This window comes from Mirounga angustirostris, unplaced genomic scaffold (genome assembly GCF_029215605.1).
Source record: "Mirounga angustirostris isolate CCGP_5_RB_7025 unplaced genomic scaffold, mMirAng1.0.hap1 SCAF_2, whole genome shotgun sequence".
In the NCBI taxonomy this organism is placed as follows: Eukaryota; Metazoa; Chordata; class Mammalia; order Carnivora; family Phocidae; genus Mirounga; species Mirounga angustirostris.
In genome coordinates this window covers 139,610-166,908 of record NW_026991710.1, presented here as the reverse complement: position 1 = coordinate 166,908, position 27,299 = coordinate 139,610, and the positions used below count along the sequence as shown (strand labels likewise).

General features: G+C 51.0%; 1 protein-coding gene across 2 annotated transcripts in view; it reads right to left on the bottom strand.

The window, feature by feature from the left end:
- Window positions 1-20,386, bottom strand: part of PDE6B (phosphodiesterase 6B) — a 34,217-nt gene extending 13,831 nt beyond the window's left edge. For both annotated transcript variants that reach the window (XM_045881693.1, XM_045881692.1), the window contains exons 1-3: window positions 19,910-20,386; window positions 15,546-15,698; window positions 15,139-15,228 (exon numbers count right to left, since the gene is read on the bottom strand). In XM_045881693.1, the coding sequence (XP_045737649.1) occupies window positions 15,139-15,228; window positions 15,546-15,698; window positions 19,910-20,377 (711 nt within the window). In that variant the 5' untranslated portion in view covers window positions 20,378-20,386. The remainder of the gene's footprint in view (window positions 1-15,138; window positions 15,229-15,545; window positions 15,699-19,909) is intronic.
- Between the last annotated feature and the right edge of the window lie 6,913 nt (window positions 20,387-27,299).

Sequence of the window (27,299 nt, the reverse complement as noted above, 5' to 3'; positions counted from 1 at the left end):
CTGGCCAGGCCCTCCCCAGGACATCAACCCACAACTGAACCCCAAGCTGCTGTCCAGGATCACTGGCCAGGCTCAGATGAACTCCATGAGGCTCTCCCCTCACTTGCCTGGGTCGAGTCTCTTGGTTTCCTTAGCCACTGCCCAAAGACAGGTGCCTCTAGGCTGCCCCACTCACCACCTCACGTATCTTCTGGCCTGTAATAAGTGTTGCCTGGGGCCAAGCCTTCCCTGCCACCATGATTCTTCCTTGCACGGCTCCCCTCCTGCCAGTCCTTCTCAGGCCCTCTGCAGCTCCCTACCTTTTGCTCTGGAGACCCCACTTGCTCTGAAGTGCTCTCACCAGGAGGCAGCTTAACCCTAATGCTCTCCATTAGTGTACAAGGCTCATGGAGACCTCTTCCCACCCACACTCTCCACTGGTGGAGGAGGCTTTCCTGGTGGCCTGGCCCTGCCCCCTCTCTGCCCATCGTTCACCAAGGAACTCCCATGTGCCCTTAGCACTCACTCTGACTGACCACAGGGCCTTTGATTAAACTCTGTCCTCTGTATTCATAGCACTCATTCCAGGGCTTCCTCATCTTTGAGTCTCAGCCTAAAGTCATCTTTGGAAGGCCTGTCCTGAGCACCTGCCAAACCTGATCGTTACAACACCTTTTCATTCTGACCTCATGGAGGCACAATCTCATTGTCTCCCCACTCCAACACATGAGGCCAGAAGGTGCAGATTTTCCATGGCTAGCACAGTACCTCACACCTGAGCACCTTGCACCTGTGTGTTTGTTGATTGCATGGAAGGCTGTGAGGTTCGAAGTTCTAAGGCAGACTGTCTGAATTCCAGGTCCTGGAGCCAGATGCTACCTGGACGTCGGCACAAGCACAGCAGGGGAGGGCAGGACTCTGTGTCACTCATGCACTGCCCTGTGTCTCCTTCACCTTTGAGCTGCTGGCTTAGCACCCCAGTCCTCCATGGCTAATGGCTTGGATACAGAACTCTTCACCCTCTTCCTCCACACCTAGCGAGTAAGGGTGCTGATCTGCTTCTCCTCAGCTCTGTGACCTGAGGAAGGTTGGCTAACTTCCAGACCTCAGTCTCCCCACCTGTAAAATGGGGATAATGATGTTTTCCCCTCAGGATGCTGGGAGGAAGAATGGTGGAAGAGGAGTCAGGCTCTCAGAAGAGTGCCTAGTTTTTAGGAGTCCCATGTGTGAGCGTGAGCATGTGTATGTGTGCATGTGAGTTAATCATCTGTGTGTCTAACCCACAGATACTCCCTGAGGGCCCTCTGTGTACAAAGCCCTGGTTAGGACCAGAACACACACCAGAGAAGGAAGAATGGGGGGAAGCCAGGGCTCAGAGATGTCTAGGACAGCTGGAGATCTCGTGGTCCTGCTGGAGTGCAGGGAGGGGGTGTGTGTCTGGGCAGCACATCTAATTTTTGAGCTACCTGAATACTTTGGTGCCCAAAGCCTGTTCCCCAGGAGGGAGACAATGGGGAGGAGAAGGCCGTGTATCTCACAGCACAGTGCCTAAGGGAGACTCTCCCTGACTCCCCGCCTCGTCCCATCCCTCCATCCTGGCAGAGCACCTCCTGTCATACCCTGCCCCTCCCCTGCTCCCATCAGACCAGGAACTAGTCATCACGTGCTGGTCTGTGCTCTGAAGCAGGTTCTCATATGGCTGAGGAAATAGGGGCTCAGGCACCTCACCAAGGGCCTCTGCCCCTCCTCTCTCTTCCCGTTTCTTTTTTAGCTTTCTGAGTTGAGTCCGGCACACAGAAAGCAAGTGAGGTAGGACACAGCTGGATGAAATTTCATGTCAGCACGCACCTGTGTAGTCAGACTTTGGAGCACCCGGTCAGCACAGCACCCTCCCCATCCCCGCCAGGCTCTTCTGAGCTCCAGCCCTGAGTGTTCTGGAACTTCATCTAGGTGTCTTCATGCACTGCCTGTCTTGTGTCACTCTGGGCTGGTTCTTCCTGAATCTCCAGTGGTTTGGGCGGCCTGGACACCCTCTCAACCACTGCCTAGACCCAACCTGGGAGCTTCTGAGCCTGCTCCTGCTCATCCCATTCCCAGGACAGCCTCTCTCTGCCCCGACCTCCAGACCAAGGAGGGCCTGGACCCTGGCTGACACCCTCCATGTTGCTTGCTAGAGATTAGCAGGCCAGAACCCTCAGGGAACCGCCATAAGGACCAGTGGATGGGCCTCAGACTTTCTTTCTTTCTTTTTTTTTTTAAATTTTATTTATTTATTTGACAGAAAGCAAGACAGCACAAGCAGGGGGAGAAGCAGAGGGAGAGGGAGAAGCAGACTTCCCGCTGAACAGGGAGCCCGATGTGGGGTTTGATCCCAGGACCCCGGGACCACGACCTGACCTGAAGGCAGATGCTTAACCATTTGAGCCACCCAGGCGCCCCCCCCTCCTTTTTTTTACAGCAGACTCCACACCCAGTGTGGAGCCCAATGAGGGGCTTGAACTCACGACCCTGAGATTAAGACCTGAGCCGAAATCAAGAGTGTGCCACCCAGGCACTCCAGGCCTCAGACTTTCTTTCTTTCTTTCTTTTTTTTTTTTTTTTTAAAGATGTTATTTATTCATTTATTTGAGAGAGCGAGAATGAGAGAGAGAGAGAGAGCACATGAGAGGGGGTAGGGTCAGAGGGAGAAGTAGACTCCCCACTGAGCAGGAAGCCCAATGCAGGACTCGATCACGGGACTCCAGGATCATGACCTGAGCCGAAGGCAGTCGCTTAACCAACCGAGCCACCCAGGCGCCCAGGCCTCAGACTTTCAAGACAAGTTAGAAACTCAGATTCTTAAGTGAAATCTCATCTTTAAAATATAGGAAACTTGTTGAGTCAGACTAGGGCCTTGTGTGGCTCACCAAAGGCCTCTGCCTTTCCCCTGTCCCCTCTTTCAGGGTGCAACTCACACCTCATCTTTTGGGCCTTGAGCCCTCCCTGGGGAGTGGTCACCCCTCTTGTCCTTAAGCCTGTCCTCAACACACAGCACCCAGTGCCACCACTTGTTATGTGAACCAAACCCTAGGTGATTGAGTGGCCAGGAGCCATGGTCACCTGGGTGCTGAGGTGTTGCCCTTCATGGATTCATGCTCCAAAATGAGAAACCTGGGGGCAACGGTGAGGGGCCCCCTGCTGACTTTGGAAATAAGGGGCATCCAACTGCATTTGGGGACAGACAACACAGCTTGCAAAGCCTTTGGAAGGAGAAGGCTGGCCTTTCGAGGCCCAGCCTGACACTCACACTCCAGGAGGGGTGTGTCAGGATGCCTGGGAGGTGGAGGGCAGACAGGAAAGGTGACCCAGTGAACTCCAGTCGGCCTTGGCTCCCAGGGCTCTTACTGAGTGGTAAGCTCCTGAGAGCTGGTTGTTCAATCATCAGGAATTTTGAGGGCCAGTTATTAAACCCAGCCATTATTAAAGTTAAATGATGTGAACTTAACAATTAAGAAAATTATGTTAAGGCAAAGGTATAAGTACGCAACCTCATTGTTTCCTTGTTATTTCACTATAGTTCACTATTATCCATGCTCCTGAGGTTACTTATGGTGGGAAGATGATCTGCTCTATGGCACGTCTCTTCCCAACTGTGTCCAGCGATATCACGGTGGGGGCTTCACTGCCCAGGGCGGAGAGGCATGCCAGCCCCCCCTTTGCTTCCAGACTCACATATCCTGACTTCTGAGCATTTCCACTTGCTCACATAACAAGAATATGAGGCCAGCAGTTGAGCACGTGTGCTGTCTATATGGCCTTCTGAAACTGTCCTGTCCTGGGAGGGGCAGTGCATGTCCTCTGGTCTTCACAGTGAGCCAGCAGGCCATGGGCACATGGGCAGCCTAGGAGGTCAGAGAGGCCAGAACCCTCACCAATGGGGCCCTTCATCTAGCTTTTGGTGCAATCTGGACGGTTGACCAGTGGGAATCATTCAGCTGAACTGATCAGTGTGAAGCAGTAGATCAGGGAGAAATTCCAACATCCCTGGCCGAACCTAATGTTTACCTTATCGCTTCTGTTACCTCTCGCCAAAGTGGCTTAGCTGCTTTCAGGAAGGCATCAGCAGAAGCCCCTGAGTGAAGTCTGCAAGAAGGGTGCTCAGTAGTTCTTTTTTTTTTTTTTTTTAAAGATTTTATTTATTTATTTGAGACAGAGAGAATGACAGACAGAGAGCATGAGAGGGAGGAGGGTCAGAGGGAGAAGCAGACTCCCTGCCGAGCAGGGAGCCCGATGCGGGACTCGATCCCGGGACTCCAGGATCATGACCTGAGCCAAAGGCAGTCGCTTAACCAACTGAGCCACCCAGGCGCCCCGGGTGCTCAGTAGTTCTTGACTGGAGGATGGAGGGCAGGTCTGAGGGGCCATAGCCCTGCTGAGGGGTTGTTAGGACCCTGAAGAGCTGCTAAGGTTTAAGGAAGGCAGGGACAAGTTCTGCATGAGAACTGCTTTAATTCCCAGGTACCTGCCCTCCCGCAACACGAGGAGGAGAGAAAGAAAGGAGCAGGCACCAGGCTCAACTGCAAACTGTGTGGATGCCGGTCTTTAATCACTGGCCGAAGTTTGGTCTCTTTGGAGAGAAAGGTAGATCTCTCTACCTTTCTCTCCAAAAAGGGCTGTGAGGTAGAGCCCTGTGCTTTGTGCAAATTAAAATTAGCGTTCTTAAAAATGTCGTTCATAGTATGAGGTATCAGAAACTGCCTTCTACTAGGACTAGGTGATGTCTGAGTAGGAAATCAAAGCACACGACTGAGGCATGGATGTCTATCGTTGGAAGTCCACGTTAGAACTCTGTCTTAAAGTACATGTGTGCATGTGTGCGGTCTGAGGAGCTGGAAACCATGCATTTCCAGGTAGTCCATATTCCCTAAGCATTGGCAATTCATTTGGTGGAATGACACTTATTGTCTGGTTTAGATCTGGGATAACTGGACAACAGAACAGACAAAAATCCCTGAGTCTTAGAATTCACCTCTAAGTGGGGGCAGGGGGGAGCTAGAACATGAGCAGAATGAACAGTCCTACGGCTTGTTACAAGGAGATGTAGGGAATACAGAGGAAATACAGGACGCAGGGTTGGGTAGGGAATGCGGGGCTCAAGTGGGGGTACTCAGGGCAGGGGACATCTCTCTGCAGAGGAGCCAAAAGGTGTGTGGAAACAGTGTTCCTGGCAGAGGGACCTGCAGGTGTAAAGGCCCCTATGGGGGACAATGGCTGGGATGGAGCAAGGGGTGGGGAGAGCCAGGAGGGGGAGAGGACTGCAGGTGTCCCTGAGGCCACCCAGTGACCTGACTTAAGTTTTCAAAGTATGGCTCTGACTGCTGAGTGGGAGTGCTGAGTGGGAGTGGGCTGACAAGATGCAGAAGGAGAAGGATCCTGAGATGTGTCCATGACTGTGGCAGACAGGGCCCTGATTTGTGTTTATAAAGGGAAGCAGTCAAGCGGGGATAGTTGGAGAGGGAAGTGGGGGCTCAACACATGACAGGCGGAGGATTAAAAACTTGGCTTCCCCTGAGATGTAACTTTCTTGGCGTGAACTGCACCCCCTCCCCCCACTTGTGGGCAATACCCAGTGGGGGAAAGTGTGTGTGGTGGGACAGGGTCAAGAAAATGTTCCCAGACTTGCCTCTCCAAGCCCCACACCTGGGATGTATGGGGTTGGATTTGAATCCTGGCCTAAGGTCAGTGTTTGGAGATGCTGCTGATAAGAATTGGCAAAATGTCCTCACAGCAATGAAGTTAAGGGGCCTGACTGAGAGGAAGTAGCATTATCCATTCCTGGGAGAATAGGAGGCTACAGAGCAAGGGCAGAATGAGAGCAACTCAGGACTTCAGCCCCAAGGGAGGTGGGCTAGACCCTGCTAGGGCAGAGGGATACACAGAGAGGGTGTTTGGAGAAAAATGGCTGGAAACCCCCTGAACTTAATGAAATACATGGATATTAACATCCAAGAAGCTCAACAAACTCCAAGCAAGATGAACTAAAAACACCCACACCAAGACACATTATAATCAAACTGTCCAAAGCCAAGACAAAGAGAACCTTGAAAACAGCAAGAAAGGTGACTTGTCGCATACAAGGGATCCTCACTAAGGCTGTCTGCAGATTTCTCATCAGGAATTTTGTTTGGAGGTTTGAAGACAATGGGTTGACATAATCAAGTTCTAAAATTTAAAAAAAAAAAAAAGGCTCTCAACCAAGAATCCTATATCTGGCAAGCTGTCCTTCAAAATTGAGAGAGAAATTAAGACATTCCCAGGTAAACAGAAGCTGAGGGCATTTGTCACCACTAGACCTGCCCTGCAAGAAATGTTAAAGGGAAGTCCTGCAGCTGAAATGATGGACACAAGAAAGGGACTAAAAGATGTATGAAGAAATAAAGATTTCAATAAAGGTAAATACATGGGCAGTTATAAAAGTTAGCATTATTGTAACAACAAAAGCTAGAAAACATTGCTGAAATAAATTAAAGAAGACATAAATAAATAGAAAGACACGTCTTAGTCATGAATTGGAAGACTTAATATTGTTACAATATCAGATCACCCAAAGTGACCGAAAGATTCAATTTAATCTCTATCTAAATTTAAATGATTTTTGCAGAAATAAAAAAAAAATCCTAAAATGCATATGGAATCTCAAGGGCCCTGAATAGCCAATCTTTGAAAAGCAGAACAAAGAGGAGGACTCATACTTCCTAAGTCAAGACGGGCTACAAAGCTACCTTAATCAAAACAGTGTGATGCTGGCATAAAGACAGACATATAGATCAACGGAACAGAACAGAGAGTCCAAAAATAAACCCACACATAAATGGTCAAATGATTATCAACAAGGTTGCCAAGATCATTCAGTGGGGGAAAAGATAGTTTTTGAACAAATGGAGTTGGGAAAACTGGATATCCCCATGCAAAAGAATGAAGGTGGATCCTTACCTCACATCATTTGCAAAAATTAACTAAAAATGAGTGAAGGACCTAAATATAAGACCTATAACTAGAAAACTCTTAAAACAAAACATAAGACAAAAGCTTCTTGACACTGGGTTGGCAATGATTTCTTGAATAGGGCAGCAAAGGCACAGTCAACAAAAGAAAAAATAAACAAATTGGACTTTCTGAAAATTAAAAACTTCTGTGCAATAAAGGTAAAAGGGTAACCCACAGAATGGGAGAAAATATTTGTAAATCATATATCTCATAAGAGATGAATATGCAGAATATGTAAAGAATCCCTAAAACTCAACAACAAAAAACCAAATAACCAGATAAAAAATGGGCAAAGGACTTAAACAGACATTCCAAAGAAGATACACAGATGGCCAATGAAAGGATGACCAATATTACTAATCTTAGGGCAATGCAAACCAGAACCACAATAAAGAACCACCTCATACCCACTAGCATGGCTACTATAAAAACACACAGAAAATATCAAGTGTTGGAGAGGATGTGGAGAAATTGGAACCCTGCGTACTGTTGGTGAAAATGGAAAATGGTGCAGCCACTGTGGAGAACAGTATGAAATTTCCTCAAAAATTAAAAATAGAACTACCCTATGACCCAGCAACTCCACTTCTGGGTATGTACTCAAAAGAACCAAAAGCAGGGTCTCAAAGAGATGTTTGTGCACTCATACTCATAACAGTGTTATTCACAATAGTTAAAATATGGAAGCAACCTAAGTGTCCACTGATAGATAAAAGGATAGCAAAATGTGGTCTATCCAGATAATGGAATATTATTCAGTCTTAAAAAGAAAGAAATTCGGACACCAGCTACAAAATGGATGGACCTCAAGGACTTTACAGTAAATGAAACAAACCAGTCACAAAAAGAAAAATACCGTATGCTCCCATTTATATAAGGTGCTTAGAGTAGTCAGAATCACAGAGGCAGAAAGTAGAACGATGGGTGCCAGGGGCTGGTGGCCGGGGCCGGGGAGCTGGTATTTAATGAGGTTAGAGTTTTAGTTTGGGACTCTGCGAAGAGTCTGGAGATGGTGGTAGTGATGGTTACACATTATGAATGTACTTAATACCATTGAACTGGAGGCTTAAAAATGGTTAAGATAGTGAGTTCTACGTTATGTGCCTTTTACCACAGCAAAAATAGCTGGGAAGAAAGTAAAGAGAGGGAGAAATATACACGACGCTAACAGCAATCAAAAGAAGTCACAGTTGCTGTGTCACCGTCACTTGTAGACAAAGCAGACTTCAGAAGAAGGAGAATGATCAGGGGTAAAAGGGGACACTACCTAATGATACCGGGGGTCGGTTCTCCAAGGAGATAACTTCCTTAACGTGTATGGACCTAAGTAGAGAGCATCAAACTGCATGAAGCAAAAACTGATAAAACTTGAGGGAGCAATAGATAAACTCACTAGTCGGTTAACTTCAGTACTCTTCTTTCAGTAATTGAGAGAAACCGCAGGCAGCAAATCAGTAAGAGGGGTTGAACTAAACAGTGCTGGAGATAATGCACATCAACAGACCACTCCATCCAACAACAGCAGAATATACGTTCTTTCAAGATCACATGGAGCACTCACCGAAATAGACCATATTCTGGTCTGTAAAACACATCTTAACAAATATGGAATAAAAATCGTAACGAATGTATTATCATACCCCAGCAGAATTAAACTAGGGATCGGAAATTAAATAGAAAGTAGCTAGAAAATTCCAAAATATATGAGACAGAACTCTTCTAAATAATACATGGGTCAAAGAAGAAGTCTCCAAAGAAATTTATAAAGAGTTTGAACTAAATGAAAACAAAAATACAGCTTATTAAAATTTGTGGGATGCAGTGAAAGTGGTGCTTAGAGGGATGTTTACAACATTAAATGGACATAATAGAGGAGAAGCAAGATCCAAAACCAATAACCTAATTTTAGGAAACTAGAAAAGGAAAATCAATGTAAGCCTAAAGCAAGCAGAAGGAAAAAAAAAAAAACATTAAGAACAACACTGAGCCCCAAAATGTAACAACTTAGATAAAATGAAGTTTTCAATGCCTTGAAAGACACAAACTATCAACACTCATATAAGGTGAAATAGAATAATCTGAACAGAACTATATGTATTAAAGATATTGGAATAATAATTAATAATCTTCAAAAAAGAAAGCACCAGGGGTGCCTGAGTGGCTCATTCGGTTAAGCGTCTGCCTTCAGCTCAGCTCATGATCCCAGGGCCCTGGGATCGAGCTCTGCATCGGGCTCTCTGCTCAGCAGAGAGCCTGCTTCTCCCTCTGCCTGCCACTCTGCCTATCTGTGCTCTCTCTCTATCTCTCTGTCAAATAAATAAATAAAATCTTTAAAAAAAAAAAAAAAAGGAAGCACCAGTCCTTGATGAATTCATTGATGAATTTTCTACCAAACATAGGGAAGAAATTTGCTCAATTCACTACAATCTCTTAAAAAAAAAAATAGAAGCAGAGGGAACACTTCTTAACCCATTCTATGAGGCCAACATTACCTAATACCAAAACCAGATAAAGACATCACAAGAGGGGCACCTGGGTGGCTCAGATGGTTAAGCATCTGCCTTCCGCTTGGGTCATGATCTGCAAGTCCTGGGATCAAGCCCCACATCAGGCTCCCAGCTAAGTGGGGAGTCTGCTTCTCCCTCTCCCTCTGCCTCTCCCCCCGTTTGTGCTCCTTCCCTCTCTTGCTCTCTCTCTTTTAAATGAATAAATAAAATATTTTTAAAAAGACATCACAAGAAAGAAAAACTATAGACCAAATTCTCTTATGAACATAGATGCAAAAATTCTTAATAAAATATTAGCAAACCAATCCAATGAAGTATAAAAATAAGTATACTCTATGAGTAAGTGGGATTTATCCCAGGTATACAAGGTGGGCTCAATATTTGAAAATCAATTAATATAATCTACCACATTAACAGGCTAAAGAAGAAAAAATAATACCTTCATATCAGTTGATGGAAAAAAAGTATTTGACAAAAATCCAACACGCATTCAGAATAAAAACTCTATGCCAAATAGAAAGAAGCTTCCTTAGCTAGATGAAAATTCAACAAAACCCTTTAGCAAGCATCAAACTTAATGGTGAGAAACTAGATGTTTCCCTCTTAATATTGGGAATATGGCAAGGGTGCCCCCTCTCACCACTCATATTCAACATTGTACTGGAAGTCCTAGCAAGTGCAATGATAAAAAAAAAGAAATACGATGTATATAGATTGGGAAAGAAGGAATAAAACTGTCTTAGTTTGCAGATGACATGATTGTCTATGTGAAAATAACCAAGGAATCAATTTAAAAAATCTTCCTGGAACTAATAAGTGATTGTTTTAAGGTCACAGGATATAAGGTTAATATACGAAAGTCAGTCACTTTTCTTTATATCAGCAATACATAACTGGAACTTGAAATTAAGAACACAAAATCACTTATATTAGCATAAAAATGAAATACTTAGGTACAAATTAACAAATGCAGTCCCAATTAAAATACCAGCAAGCTATTTTGTGGATATGGACAAACTGATTTAAAGTTTATATGGAGGGACGCCTGGGTGGCTCAGTCGTTAAGCATCTGCCTTCGGCTCAGGTCATGATCCCAGGGGCCTGGGATCAAGCCCCGTGTCGGGCTCCCTGCTCCACAGGGAACCTGCTCCTCCTCTGCCTCTGTCCCTCTGTCTCTCATGAATAAATAAATAAAATCTTAAAAAAAAAAAATAAAGTTTATATGGAAAGGCCCCTCCCCCCCACCCATGCAACAGCCAGCGTAATACTGTAAGACAATAAAGTTGGAGAATTGATATTTCTGATTTCAAGACTATAAATCTATAATGATCAAGACTCTATGGTATTAGTGAAAAAATAGATGCATAGAGCAATAAAACAGAATAGAGAACCCAGAAATAGACCCACACAACTGCAGTTTGATGAAGGAACAAAGGCAATTCAATGGAGAAAGGATAGTTTTGCACAATTTGATATCTACATGCAAACAAGTGTATCTAGATCCAGACCCTACAGCTTTCATAAATATTAACTCATAGACCTAACTATAAAACTCTTAGAAGATGACAAAGAAGAAAATATGGTGACCCTGAGTTTGGTGATGAGGTTTTTTAAAAAAAGTTGTTATTTTAATTCCAGTTGGTGAACACACGGTGCTCTATTAGTTTCAGGTGTACAATACAGTGATTCAACACTTCCAAACAACACCGAAACTCATCAAGACAAGCGCCCTCCTTAGTTCCCATCACCTATTTCACCTACCCCTCACCTCCCCGTTGGGAACTGTCAGTTTTTTTCTCTATAGTTAAGAGTCTGTTTCTTGGTTTTTCCCCTTTGCTTGTTTGTTTTCTTTCTTAAATTCCACATATGAGTGAGATCATATGGTATTTGTATTTCTCTGACTGATTTTGTTTAGCATTATACTCTCTAGCGCATCCATGTTGTTGCAAGTGGCAAGATTTCATTCTTTTTTATGGCTGAATAATATTCTGTGACTTTATCCATTCATCCATCTATTGATGGACATAGTAATGAGTTTTAAGATATAACACCTAACTACACTTCATGAAAGAAAAATTAATAAGTTGGACTTTATTAAAATTTAAAACTAGGGTGCCTGGGTGGCTCAGTTGGTTAAGCGACTGCCTTCGGCTCGGGTCATGATCCTGGAGTCCCGGGATCGAGTCCCACATCGGGCTTCCTGCTCAGCAGGGAGTCTGCTTCTCCCTCTGACCCTCCTCCCTGTCATGCTCTCTGTCTCTCATTCTCTCTCTCGCAAATAAATAAAAATCTTAAAAAAAATTTTTAAAACTTCTGGGGCGCCTGGGTGGCTCATTCGGTTAAGGGTCTGCCTTCGGCTCAGGTCATGATCCTAGGGTCCTGGGATCGAGCCCCGCATCAGGCTCCCTGCTCAGTTGGGAGCCTGCTTCTCCTTCTCCCACTCCCCCTGCTTGTTTTCCCTCTCTGGCTCTCTCTCTCTCTGTCAAATAAATAAATAAAATCTTCAAAAAAATAAAATAAAATTTAAAACTTCTGTTTTTCCAAATGCACTGTTAAGAGAATGAGGAAACGAGCTATACCCTTGGAAAGAATATTTGCAAAACACAAATCTGATAAAGGACTTGTATCCAAAATTTACAAATACTTAAAACAATAAGAAAACAGAAGACTAATTTAAAAATGGACAAAGATCTGAACAGACGCCTCACCAAAGAATAAGATATACGGATGGCAGATAAGTATATGAAAAGATGCTCAATAGTATTTGTCATTAGGGAATTGTAAATTAAAACAAAAATGAGATACATCTATTAGAATGAATAAAATCCAAGTCACTGACAATACCAAAAACTGATGAGGATGGAGAGCCATAGGAATTCTCATTCATTGTTGATGGGAATGCAAAATGACACCATTGCTTTTTGGCAGTTTCTCAGAAAGTTAAACACAATTATACCATATTATCCAGCAATTGCACTCCTTGGTATATACTCAACTGAATTGAAAACTTATACATATACACAAACCTGCACACAAATGTTTCTAGCAATTTTATTCATAAGTGCCCCAAACTGGAAGCAATCAAGATGTCCTTTCATAGGTGAATGTGGTCCATCCAGACAACGAAATATTATTCAGCACTAAAAAGAAATGAGCTATCAAGCCATTAAAAGGAATGGAGGCATCTTAAATGCATTTTACTAAGGGAAAGAAGCCAATCTGAAAAAGCCACACACTGCATGGTTCTAACTCTATGACATTCTGGAAAAGGCAAAACTGTGGAGACAGCAAAAAGATCAGTGGTTGCCAGCCGTTCGGTGGAGGTGGGAAGGGAGGGATGAACACCTGGAGCACAGGGGATTTTTAGGGCAGGGAAATTATTCTGTAGGATACAGTAGTTACCTGTCGTGATACATTTGTTGGGCTTATGGAAATTTATAGCACAAATGATGAACCTTAATGTGTGCCAATAAAACAGTCATTTCGCAGGTTGGGCGATTCCACGAAAGAATGCAGACTCTGACAAGAGAATCAAACTGTGAAACCACCTCACTGAAGGAGGCGGAGAAAAGGTGCTGATTGAAGTATTTTGGGAAATGAGCAGAGTCTGTAAGACTAAAGACAAAAGAAGCTGCCCGTGAACACTGTCTTCCCATGGGGAACGGGTTAACAATTCTGTTCTTGCTGTGCACATACACTGGAATTGAACACTTAAGTAAATGAGTGGTGGATGATGGGAGCCAGGTATCTATCTCACTGTTGGAGTGGAAACTTGCCTGCCAGCAAGCGGGGGGAGCCAGAATGATCCATGTGGAGACACCAGTGGGAACTCAAGTTTAGCTGCACACGGGTTCGTGTACATGTAGATGTGCAGATGTTCTGTGCACAGGCTAGCAGGTGCACATGCATTCCCTTGCTCCGACACCCCAGTAGCCAAGAGCACACCCAGTGCCCAGGTCGCTGCTTCTAGGACCGTTCCCCAATTAAAGCAGTGGAGATCCTTGAGGGACTGCTGATTCCAGGGCCACACAGGAAATACACAAATGAGTCTGGAGCATCTGGTTGTGACAGAAAGCACGGAATGTGCAACCCGTCCCCCCCCTTGCCGGAAACCAGCAAACCTACCCATCCGCCAACCCAACTCACAGAAAACACCCAGAGTGATGAGTTGATGGGTTATGTCAGACGGCAGGGGAGCCCACTGAGGGTCTCCCAGTGGCTACAGTCAGAACAGACTGAATGACAAAATCAATCAAGTTGACCAGGGTTATAACCTAAACACCCATGACTCCAGATGGATGTAAACAAATGATAATATAAATTGATAAAGGGTGAAAGGAGACATATCTCCAGTGAAGAACCCTCTTCCTGCAGTGTGGGGCTCACAGTGACTTCCCCCCAAACAGGACAGTGCACCTGGAGGCCTTTCTAGAAGCCAGTCTCATGTGTCAGGCCGGCCTCACAGACCTTCACTGCTCCCCAGTTGGCCCTGAGCCCTGTCTGACTAACCCCCACTGTGCCATCACTTCATCCAAGGCCTCAGGCCATGTTCTTCCCTCTGCCCAGGGTACCCTCCTGTCCTCCCCCAGGGGTCCTCCCACTGCCCTGCGGCACAACCATGGCCTGTGGGCGGTATCTCTCTCAGAGGCTTTTTTTTCCTCCCCAGTCAGTGGGGCTGGCCTATGGTCAAGAGATAACCTCAGGGAATCCCAGACCCCCTGCTCAGGCTGCTCCTTCTACAGCCCATGGGTCAGGAGGGGGCACCGAAATAGCCTTTCTAGATGCTGAGCTGAGCAGAGGAACCTCTCATCATTTTAAGCACGTTTACAGCAGGTGACCAGGATGCACACAGCATTTGCAGACGGAACAGAAAGCAGGGAGGGCGGGGAGTGACCATGTCACTCTCCACATCTTCTAAGGCTTAGCCCAAAGGCCACATCTTATACAGCTTTCCCAGCCCCAGGCCCAGAGGGACTTTTTGTCCTCTCCCAGGGCCCACTCACTGTCTTCCAGTCCTCCAGTGGGCCGGAGACTGAGGCAGGAGGACACAGAGGGGACCTACCTCACGTGCCCATCAGCTCTGTACCATTCCCAAAACACAAGGCCCCACCTTACTCCCATCAGGCCCACACCCTCCTCGCTGAGCGGGGAGGTGAGGGGGGGAAGCAGATTCCAGCCCTGGAAGCAATGGTTCTCCTGCGCAGCTAGGGGCCGAACACACCGGGGGACTCAGCCACCTAGTGGCCGAACCTCTGTCCCCATTGTCCATTCATCATTCAGCCCAGCTCCTCCCCAAGAGAGTTTGATGAGGCTTCGAAGGCGGGGTGGTGCCTCTGGGTGGGTGCTCACACCCACCGGGGCTGGGGGAGAGTCAGGGTGGGCAGACGGGATGAGGGACCCAACCTCTCATGGGGTCCCAGCGGCACGATGGCGTCCTGATGCTGCCCCCCTGCCCCTGCGGCGGGCGCCCTCACAACACCACAGCCACAAAAGCCCAGGAGCCCCAGCAGCTGCCGGCCCTGCACCTGCCCAGGCTGAGCTTTGTCTTTGTCCAGAGAGACCAGCACAGAGGCCTGGACACACTCGGACGTCCCGGAGGGCAGGGAGGCTGGGGCGGGACAGGTACCTGGCCGCGGCGGGTCTCACAGTTGTGAAGGTAGCTCAGGTGGTAGATCTTCAGGTTTAATGTGCCAAAATTCAGGTACTTCAAGAAAACCTGAAACAGGAATTACAGCAACAGTAGTCAGAAACTCCGGTTTTCAGAAGGTGCTCAGGTGTGCAAGGGTGGAGAGGCACGCAGCCGCCTGGAACGGGGCCCACGCCCGGCACCGAGGTCAGCGCACACGGGCCTGTTTGTGTGCAGACACACACAGGTGTGCAAGAGACACAGAGATGAGCTCGTGGAACCAAGCACAGGAGAGGGACACGCAGGCCTCAGGGGAGCACGCACCACCCGCCAGCACAGGACAGACCGGGGACAGAGCTGGCCCACGTACAGAGGCGTGCACGCCCAGAAGGCCCCCCAACACTCACGTCTTCGTCTTCACTTGTGAAACATGGGCCGTTGAGCTTGTTCACGGCCATGATGACAGCCACGACATCTTTGCCATTCATGATGGGTGTGGCCAGAATGTTCTTTGTCACGTAGTCGGTCAGCTCATCAGCAAAGGAGCTGAAGTGGGGGCACTGGGCAGCAAGAGGAGAGAAAAGAGAGGCCGTCAGTCTGTAGACCTGGAGCCCTGGCTCCCCCCGACCCAGTGGGGGGCAGGGCTAAGCTCCACGGAAGCCACCGCCCAGGCCAGTGCTGAGCCCCAGGTGGCCCTGCCCCAGGCATCAGGAGCCCAGGAAGCATAAGAGCACATGGCCCATGGCCTGTCCTTGTGGCTCCAGCCTCTATCCCCCCACTCAGAGCCACTAACCCCAGCCCTCGATCACAGACTTTGCTGAGTCCTCACAAGGCCTGGGTTGTGGCAGGCCTGGGCCCTCCCACACCTGCTGTCATCTGGCCAAGCCAGCTTCTTGGGTACCTCTGGAGTCGCCCATCTGTCTGTCCATAAGTCCCTCCTAGCTCAGGCTGCCCTCTCCTGCCTTCACCTGTCCTCGGGCCAGCCCCGACATGTTCCTCCCCAAAAGTCTGTCAGCTGAATAAAGGGTGAGTGTGAGTCAGGGTGGAGGGTCCTCTGCGGGTCTCCCGGGGCCATGCTCCAGCCAGCGTCTGCTCCATGGGGCCCGTTGCCCGTATGATAAGGCATTAATCCACTTGTGGCCCCGAGGGCAGGTCCTGCTAGTCTTAGAGTCGCTCCCTGGGGCCTCTCCTTGGCTGGGGGCTGGTTGAGGGGCCCTTAAGTTCTGTTTCTACAGGGAACAGGTCAGCTGGGCTTTGTCTCGGCCCAGGTATGGAGTGTTACCGGGATGAGGCCCCTCCAAGTGGCTAAGATTCTGCCGTTCAGGGTGGATGTGACTCCAGGTCCAGCCTCCTACTTCCTGGGTACTGATATTTATTTACATGAGGCCAAGGGGACTGCTCAGAGTTGGACTGCCTAGGTTGGGGCCTGGACCTGCCACTGTGTGACCTCCAGGAAGATCGGGATGGCCCTGTGCCCCTCTCCTCCCTGGTCACCTTGGGTTGAGTGAGGAAATCCCTATAATTTCTCCCTACATTTTGTTATTATTATTTGTTGTTAAAGGAGCTCTTTTGGGTTTACTCAAGGACTGTCAGTCTTGTGGCAGACAGAGGCGTGACTGACCCCACACGACTTCCCGTGCCTCTCTGTGCCTCGGCCTCCTTGCAAACCAAGGATGGAGCGGCCACTGTCCAGCCTCCCTTGCATGGGCAGCTGGGCCACAGTTCAGGCCAGTGGGAAGTCGGAGGAAGCCTGCTGGGGACAAGAACAGTCCATGTTCTCGTGAAGAGGTGCATGTGTCTGGTGCCAACCTGTCCCCTGCCTCTCCTGCCTGGTTATGGGGATGCGGCTGTCACCTGCTGCCACAGGGCACCTGGCGTCAAAGGGAAATCAACACGGGATCCCTGAAGGTGGCAGGAGCGCAATCTCACCCCGGGGCTGAGCACAGGCATGAGCTCAGGGCTGTTTGCGCATCTCCACGTTCCGCGTCTGTGCTCTCTGGTCACCTTCCCAGTGCTTGCTGCCCTGGGGTTCTGCCGTCCTGGCCACACAGCCCCATCTCCTGGCAGGCCCTCGGCTCTGCCCCAGACTTTCCTTACTGCCCTTCAGCTGCACTCCCCTGCTCCCAGGTGCCCCACGCCAGACCAGACACCCCTGCTTGCTCCCGCCACACTGGGGCCTTCACCCTGTGGCCCGTGGCTCTAGCTTCTCGGTGTGTCTCCCACACGCTAGGTGCAAGCTGAAGGGAGCCTCAGGAAGGTCAAGAGCAGGTTCTGGCCAGGAGCTGTGCTCTCTGAACGGAGTCACCCAAGGGCTGGGGTCACCTGCATTCCACATCCTTATAGCTTGTGCCTGTTCGGGCGCCCTGCCTGCATCTTCTACTCCACTGTCTCCATATCAAGGCTCCCACCCGGCTTCTCTACTGAATCAGACCCTGCAGTCCCAGAGCCTCGCTCGGGGCCCCAGCCACCTTGAGGGCAGCGGGTGACGCTCAGGCTCCCGGAAGCTCTGTAACCACAGTGTAAGAGCAGGAGCAACCCCAGGCCCATTGCATCCTAAGCCTCATTCCCAAACATCCACGCTCTCGTGCTCCCCATTCCAGGGGTTGCAACCCACCCAGCACCCCATGGAAAGGACCCTGCTGTCACCTTGGCACCTCCGTCCCCCCTCAGCTTCAGTAGGTCTAGGGGTCCTGTGACTGCTCGAAAGTGCCCCGACCCTGCCCCTACTGCCTAGACCCTCATCATTGTCACCCGCTGCACCCACCTGCCTCCTGGCCCATCTGTGCTCTGCAGGGCCAGCCTGGTAATGCTGCCCTCCTCCCTCTTCTGAGCTGGCCTGGCTCCCAGAGCTTCCCCACAAAGCTGTGTCCCTAATGCCAATTCAGCCTCCTTTGACCCTACAACAGCTAGCTGCCACAACTGGGGTCTGGACGCCTTGGCAACATGCAGGACGCTCATGATGGGCTGTTTCTGGGCCCACAGCTCTCTGGAGTGGGGTCAGACACCATCACAGAGCCAGGACCTGGGTCTGGTCCTGCTCAGTCGCTCGGTGGCCATGGCTGAGCCGTGTCCCCTCCACAGCCTTCCAGCGCCTTCTGCCTAGCTGCCTTGCCATGAGCCCTCGGGGGTCTTAAGAGCTGCAAAGTGGTGGTGGGGTGATGTTGCAGCCCCGCGGTGTCTTCCTCCTTGCTGCCCGCAAGGGGTCCCTGTCCCCCAGGCACACACCGCTCTCCCAAAACAGCCCCCCACGCTTTTCTCATAGAGCGAGGAAGGTGCTGGAGTCTCAGATGGAGCAAGGCTCTCTGCCTCAGTCTCCCCTCTGAAGACAACATGACACTTGCAATGCTTAGGTCTTCGTGATGCACTTAATGGAAACTTGTTTTTTGGCTGATTTTGACTCTGCTCTCAGTTCCACTGCATCTGAGATCAACAAGACTCAGATCAGCCCTGAGGCTTGAGGCCAACATGTGCCCCTCGCCCACTGGGGAGAAATCAGAGTGGGTTGTCCTGATGGAGGTAGAAGGGTCTCGAGAAGCCAAGGCCTCAGGGAGGGGAAGGGCACAGGGCCTAGAACAGCCATGCCACCTGGACCAGACCCTCACACAGCACAGGCTTGGGTCGGGGGGAGCCGGAGGACAGAGCCCTGGAGGCTGAGAGGTCCAGCCCAGACTCTGAGAACGGAGGGGACTAGATACAGGGAGAGAAGGGGCAGCGAGAACCCCTCAGTGCATATCCCCGCACCTCTCCCTGGCGCCGGATCCCCTTCTGTTCCGGGTAGTTCAGGCTCCTGATATTCTGATGCATGGGGTGACCTATTTCTTAAAATGGAGTGAAGATGAAGCTAATCCCAGAGATTACTATATTCAGGTCGCTGGACCCAGGGTTGTTTAGAGCAGATAAATGTAAGAGGATTGCAACCACTTCCTTCCCCCGCCCCAGAGTGGGCCTGGGGGGATGTGCACGTGTCTCTTTGTCTCCAGGACTAGGGTCCAGTGGCTGTTCCAGGAGAAGCCCATCCCAGTGGCAGTCCCCTCTGGATTCCTTCACAGAAAGTGGAAGAGGCTGATCCAGGTCCTGCTTCCCCGTCTCAGAGGTGGGCAAGGGAGAGGAGGGGAGAAGCCGGTGGCTCTTGTTCTCCCCCAGCAACCTCTTCCTGCTCCTTCTTCTTGGAACCCCTCCTCCCCATGCTCACCTTGAGGGCCTCTGTCCCCCCCCCCCCACACCGTATCCAATGGGCACCTCCATCCCCCAGCCCCACCCACCCTGGTCTGCACCCCAGGATTCTTGAACTCCTAGGGCACCAGCGCCACAGCCATCCCCTGGCCGAATCTCAGCTCCATGCACTGCTGTCTATCCTCGCTGCCCAGCCTGGGCCAGCCCTGGTCTCCCTGCTGCTTCTCCCGAACCCGCAAGCTTGCCAGTGCTGGGAAGCAGCAGGGTCTCCTATGGGGTTCTGAGTTTTGGGCTCTGGGGCCCACTGGCCCTTCTGAGTCTTTGCACCAGCCCCTGCTCTGACCCCTTCCTCCCCAGTCCTCCATCCAGGGACCTGTGGGTCAAGGGGGCAGCAGGGTCTGCCCAGACCACCCTCCCAGCTGCCTCAAAGCTGGCTTCCTTCCTTCCCGCAATCTCTGGCCCAGCCCACCCCACTTGCCCCCTGCCCCAGGCTGCCTTCCTGAGAGCAGAGGTCCCCCCCGGATCCCGCAGGCTGACCCACTCTATGGGACCTGTAGGGACTCCTCGCCGACCCTGCCCGTTGTGGCCCAGAGCCCACCTCTGTCACGTCCGTGATGTTCACCATCTTCTTGGTCTGAGCCACATGGCCCACAACCCCAATGTCCAGCGGGAAGACGATCTCAGAGTCGGGGGGCACCAGGCAGTCCTCCAAGACACTGCCGGGCTGCACACTGAAGAGGCGCGTGGCTAGCTCAGCCACACCGTTGCGCTGGCGGTACATGAAGAGGCTGCAGCGGTCGGCGTGCAGGATGGGGCAGAGGCGTCGCAGGATCTTGAAGACCACCCGCTCCATGTTCACGCTCTCCTGCATGTCCTGCACCAGCTCGAACAAGGCTGCACTCTCCTCCACCTGGCACAGCTCGCGGAAGCTGGTGCAGGCTGCTGGCTGGCCATCCTCGCAGGCGCCAGCCACATTCTCGGGGCTCAGCTTCTTCCCAAAGTACTCGTCCGAGAAGCCGGGGTTCTGGTCGAGGAACTGCTGCACCTGTTCCTCACTGAGGCTCATGGTGTCCCACTGCCTGTCCGGGAGAGGCTGCTGGTTCCCAAGCACACACAGACTCCAGCAAACACTGTCATCAGCAAAGCCTTTCTTAGTGACGATTACCGAGTCCTGGGAGGGCACAAGCTGACTCACCCATGCCTGCCCCCCTTGGCTTAGATCTTGGACTTTCCACCCCCTGCCCCTGGGAAAATCAGACCCCCTGGAATGGGGGCAGCTGGGTCACAGCTCGGGGGCTTCTGCCTGTGGCGGGGGTCCTGGGCAGCCAGTGGAGCAGGCCCTTACACCTAATCCCCCAGGGCGGGTAATACAAACACCGTGACCCTTTCTGCCTGGGGGATTGCAGCCCCACATCTCCTGGCACTCAGACCTGGGCTCCGGGGCGCTGGGGAGGTGGGGCACTGCCTCGTGGAGATGCCGCCCAGCCCTAAGCAGGGAGGGGGACCCCAGTACGGTGCTGAGGTCAGCAAGTGCAGCTCCATGGCTCCACCTTCATGGAGGGAAGCGACAAGAGGGGAGGAAGGTGGCCCAGCATCCATTGTGGAGGTGGGACCACAAGATGGGGGTTTGCAGAGACTTTCCCTTCTCTTTGATGGTGAGGAGGTGGCCTCGCAGGGGAGGGGTTTGCACGTGACAATAGGTCACCTGAGTGCAACAGAGCTTCTCTGTTAAGAGCTGGCACCCTTAGTTAGAGGTTGTCTTAGTGAATCACCAACACACATCTTTTTCCTTGGCCCAATCCCTACGTATTAGGCACTTTTATTCATACTGCTAGACCCTCTCCTCACACAGAATCCACAGCCACACTGTGGGCACTGCCATGTTGTATAGGTAAGATTGTTCCGGAGCATATGTGCTTCAGGCAGGCTGGCTTCCTAGACAGCAGCTGGGCGCCTCTCTCCTTATCCACCTGCCCAGGTGTTGTACAGACTCTAGCTTCTCTATGGGCCGTGGTGCGACAAAAAGTTTGGATTAAAACTGGAGGACGTGCCCATGTCTGTCTGACTCTCCAGCTGCTGGAGTGACCTTCACTTCTCTTCAGAGACTGTGTGCACATGTGTGTGCATGCACGATCATGTGTGTGCATGCTGCACATGCATATACATGTGTGCATGCGTGTGCACGTGCATGTGGGCTGAGTGTACAAGTGCATTGTGTGCGTGCACAATCATGTGGGTGGATGCTGCATATGCATAGACATGTGTGCATGCGTGTGCACGTGCAAGTGGGCTGAGTGTACAAGGGCATGTGTGTACGTGCACAATCATGTGTGTGCATGTTGCACATGCATATACATGTGTGCATGCGTGTGCACATGCAAGTGGGCTGAGTGTACAAGGGCATACGTGTACATGCACAATCATGTGTGTGCATGCTGCATATGCATAGACATATGTGCATGCGTGTGCCCGTGCATGTGGGCTGAGTGTACAAGTGCATTGTGTGCGTGCACAATCATGTGGGTGGATGCTGCACATGCATATACATGTGTGCATGCGTGTGCCCGTGCATGTGGGCTGAGTGTACAAGTGCATTGTGTGCGTGCACAATCATATGTGTGCATGCTGCATATGCATAGACATGTGTGCATGCGTGTGCACGCGCAAGTGGGCTGAGTGTACAAGTGCATGCGTGTACGTGCACAATCATGTGTGTGCATGTTGCACATGCATATACACGTGTGCATGCGTGTGCACGTGCAAGTGGGCTGAGTGTACAAGGGCATGTGTGTGCATGCGTGTGCATGCCCACGGACTGCTGGAGGGCTGGGGTTAAGAGTTACATCCATGGCGTGCACATCACTCCATATACCCCAGCTGTGCACATCACTCAGCAGAGACCAGGTGGGCACCTGGCATTCTGGGCTCACCTTCAGCAACAGCAGCCATGACTGTACCCACAGAGGCAGAAGAAGAACAGTATAGCTGGAGGGACTTCAGGCCCCTCCAAGCCAAGGACCAGGCATCACAAACCAGGGGCCTCGACTGAGGGAAAGGCTGAAGGTTTCCTCATGTTGCCTTTTAACCAGGATGCAGGGTTTGTGTGTAGTTCTGAATCTTACTGCACTCAGCTGATAAAGATGTGTGTTCGTGCATGTCTGAGTGTGCATATATGCACACACGTGTGAGTGTGCGCACATGTGTGATCGCGGGGCCAGGGAACTTCTCGTGCCTAGACACGTTTTCTCAGCACAAGCCTTGGTTCTGGGGGTCTTTCCCTGTGGGCTCTGGGCTGGCGCCTCGCAGCTGTGCTGGCCATAATGGGCCCAGCTGGCCGAGCGCCGGGCACAGGCCCTTGTGCTCTGACATTCTTGTCTCTGCTTAGTCACACAGCAGACTCCTTTCAGGGATCTGCTCTGAGCATCCCACTTTTCCTAAAAATAGTGAACTCTGCCTGGGGACTGCGGTAGAAGAGGGAGGCAGGTGCTGTGGGTGCGGTGCTGTGGTGCTTAGATTTGGGGCCAGGGGTGGGGGTCACCTTGCTCTGAATTCAGTCCCCAGACAGCTTCCAGAGCCTTCCAGCATATTGTCTTCAGATGCTCAGAGCTGCAGTCCAAATTATGCCTGATGTGAGGGACATGCCAATGAGGCAGCCATCTGGCTGAGCGGTCCAGGGCAGCAGGGTCTTTGGGGGTCACTTCCCAAATCCTTGGCTCACTCCACCCCGAGGCCCACTCGGCTGCAACCGCCCTCCCTGCTTCTGCTCCCTGACTCCTTCCAGATGGCTCCTTCCCTGCAGGGCTGAGGGCATGGGTCAGAGTTGTGAAGCTCACCTGCCTATGGAGCACTGGGTGGGGCAGGCCCTGGGGCAGGGGAGGCCCGCCGGGGAGGGACGCACCCTGTGTCTGGCAGCTGTAGGGTTAGGTCACAGCTGTGGGAGTGACATGGCCGTGGGATCAGAGGCGCAACGTACTCAGGTCGGTGGGGCGGAGGGGGGTCCTTGCAGCGTGGGCGGGGAGCAGAGGAGGTTGCTGGTGGAGGAGCTCGGGGCACAGTCGTGCCATGGCCAGACACCTGGGGCGTGCCCCCACCCCTCGCCTTTACACAGTGTGCCCACCAGACCTACACGGGGGTGCCTGCGTCACCGTACCTGTCGGTTTCCTTGCCCCTGAGCCTGCAGTGTTTGCAGGTGTGGGAGCCCTGAGCATCAGGAATTAACGTCCCTGGAGGAGTCCTTGACCTGTGACTCATGGGGTCGTGGGTAGATACCCCAGCCCCCTCCCCTGTGGGGCCCCAGGGTAACTGCTGAACCACACATTGGCTGGATCTGCTCCTGACCCCCCATCTCATTTCCTGACACACCCACTGATGATGCCTGGGGCCCCTGAGCAGCCCTGAAGGGGCGGACCCTTGATGCAGTTAGGGTTACACCTGTGGGATAAACCTGTGAAATGCACTTTTGAGGTACACCCGAGGGGCATGCCCGTGATGTGTGCCTGAGCTACACCTATGGGTACATCTCTGAGATGCTCTCCGTGACGTGTATGCACGAGAGACACTCCTGAGGAACACCTGAGAGGTGCGCCCGTGAGGGGGGCCTGTGGATACCCCTCCGATGTACACCTGTGTGCAAGGGCCCATCAGATACGACAGGTAGCCTCTCCACAAATGAATGTGGGAGATGTTTGAGGAGAAATGGGATTTCTCCTTTGCTAGGTTCCTATTAATTTTACCTCATCATAATGTGGGATTTCAAAATTAGCAAGTACACCCTGGGAGCCATTTATAACAAGAAATATGTCTTAAATAGCTATTACATGAAGAGAACTCCAGTATCTTATCCCAAACTGTGGAGAGGATGCAATCTCACAAGTAGCATTATGCCTGAAATTAAAATTAACCAGTCAAGAGGAGTGGCAGGGGATGGCAGGGATGAGAAAAATCGGAGTTCACACTCAGGAATCTCATTCCATTTCCAGTGCACAGAACTGACAAATCCATCAGGCCTTTGTACTTCCATAGGGTGAGTTTTGCCAGAGGAATGATAGGAGAGGTGCTAACTGGCCATGTCACCATTGGGAAAAGGGTGGGGTCATTGGGGAGATGCCTCAGATTCTGACCCCAGGATGGGGCCTGGAGCATCGTGTGGGCTGAGGGTGGGCATGCACCCACAACCCTGGCTCCATCCTCTGCTCCCACCAGCTACCTGACCTCAGGGAAGTCTCTCAGCTTCTCCAGGCCCCCACTTGGCTTCTGGTCAACAAGATCTTGCTGTGGGTTTTTTTTTTTAGGGGGGTGAGAAATGGTGATATAAAGTATGTGGCATGGACACCAGCTCACCGTGAGGTCCTACTGACAACAGGCCATTGAGGACCCCATCCCTGCGTGACCACATCTGGAGGATGTGGGAGAGGATGGAGACCTAAGTGGAGGGGGTATGGAAGGAGGAGTGCAGAGTAGGGGGTAGTGGGATGAGGGGCTGATGTAGCCACTTGTCTGGGCTCTGTGCTGACCTGGGTGGGTCGGTACGGGGGGGGGGGCATTTATGGCAAATCTTGGGTAAGGAATAATGTTGGACCAAGAAGAGAAAGCCAAGGCCTGAGCTTGGTGTTCGGGGAATGGCGTCCAGGAGGGATCAGCACTTTCTCACTCATTTTGTGGTTATCTTCTGGTAGGGCAGACTCAGGTTTGATGTGCCTGAGCCCCTGTCATGGGGTAGGGAACTGCAAACCCCAAGACCACGTGCCTCTGCTGGGACTGTGGGGGGAGGGCCAGCTCCTTGTGGTCCTAGGGACTGCCAACTGGAGCATAAAGGGCAGACGTGGGGGCAGGAGGCAGAACACACATCCTTCTGATGGTCTGGGCCTCCCTGGCTCCATCCCAGCAGGATCTGGGGTGCTTTCAAGGGCAATTTGGGGGGTTCGTGACTGGTTGTCCCTGGTAAGCCCACGCCCAGTGGCAGCAGGTCGCAGAGGGGAAGGGCAGGAGCTGCGGCAGCGGCTGAGGTGTCCCCTAGTCCAACAAGCTAAGGGCTGGCCCCAGCTGCCTGACTTACAAGAGAGGTCATCTTAGTCCAGCTGCCGGTTGACCACGGCTTCGATGTGACCTCAGGCAGGACTGTCAGAAAAACTGCCCAGCTGAGCCCAACCCAGATGAGTGACCCACAGAACCATGAACAAATGAAATTGTTTCAGCCACTAGTTTTGGGGCATTTTTTCATGCCGCAAATGTAACTTACACTCCTGGATTCTCTAGAAAACAGAGCCTGGGACATGGCTTAAGTGCAAATACTTCATAAGGGGGATTCGATCCCAGGCAGCAGTGGGCGTGGGCAGAAAGTGAGTCGGGGAGGGTTGGAGCAAAGCCATGCTAGCACCCTGAACCTCGGCTCGCAAGGACCTCTGGTTGTCCCTCAGGCTGGCACAGAGAAACCACACCTCAGAACAGCCACAGAAGGAGGACGGAGGGGGATTTTTCTCTACTCCTTCAGTGTCCTGCTTCCCCCTGGCCAGTTTGCCCACATGAAATGAGCTCTCCACATCTGCAGGGTACTCCCACCTCCTTGTCAGCCATTCAGAAACCCAGATGCCCTGCCCCATCGAGTGGCATTTCATCCACAGTCAGAAATGGCAGGAAAAGCCCACCATAAGGGGGAAGGTGCCCTCCCTGGGCAAGAGACTGGTCAGCACCAGGTGGGCCAGGTGGGCAGTTGGAAGTGGCTGAGGTGGACCAGAGGCAAGGACCTGGGACACTAAGACAATTCCAGGGCCAGCATGTCACCACCAAACAGGATGCAGCTCTTCCATTGGAATAAAACATGTAGAAGTCACACGGGAAAACACGTATTGTCGGAGAGCTAGAGATGCAGAGAAAGATCACGCCTCCACCTGCCACGAAGAGGTAAAGTGTCCATGGGAGGAGGTGCAGACCTCACTCACTAATGCTGTTTCCATCCCAAGAGTTACATGCATACTGATGGTGTCAGATCTCTCCAGACTGCCTCCTCTTCGCACGCACATTGATGTGAACCATTCTGTAATGAAACCACAGGATGCAGGACATTTCATAACCTGCCCATCAAAATTTTTGGTGGCTTCACAGAGTTCTATTCTATTCTATTTCCATAGCTTCTTCAATTTCCTCTTCATGGACATTTAGGGTATTTCTGTTTGGGTTTTGAGGGAAAATAAACTATGCCCTCTTCTCTACTCAGTTCTGGAACAGGTGGGAGAGTGGATGGAGGAGTGGAAACTTTGTTGCTGACGGCACCCCACGGAAGAGTGGCCTTGTGTGCTGGCCAGGTGGCCAGAGCCAGGGCAGCCCACATTTGTCCCAAACACACATCCAGGGGAAGAGAGCAGAAGAGATGGGATCTCCAAAGCGTACAGAACTTTAATGGTTTCACTTCATGCAATCAAAAGAAGGACCCGTAGCTGTCACTGCTAACCAGGTAGCACTCCACCTCCATGGGGTGGGTGCCCAGGGAGCAGAAAAGCAGAAGCAGACACCCTCTCAGCACCACTGGGGTTTGCTTGTCTTTTCTTTTCAAAACTGTAACAGAGAAGGCTGTGGTGAATTAACTTGTGCTTTTTGTTTTATCACTTGGAATTTGTGAATGTGATCTTATCTGGAAATAAGGTCTTTGCAGAGGTAACCAATTTAAAATGAGGGCACACTGGATTCGCGTGGGCCCTAAATCCAACCACTGGTGTCTTTATAAGAAAAGGCCATCTGAGGACGGAGGCAGAGATTGGAGGGCTGGTCTAAAAGCCGAGGGACCCCAAGGATTGCAAGCGCCACCAGAGGCTGGAGAGAGGTCTGGAGCGTATTCCCCTCACAGCCCCCAGAGGGAACCTGCTCTTGGTCTTGGACTTCTGGTCTTGGATCAGAACTGAGAGACAATACATTTCTGTTGTTGTAAGCCCCCACTTTGTGTATTTGGTTAGGACAGCCGTAGGTGACTCACAAGGTGTGTGTGTGGGGGGGCA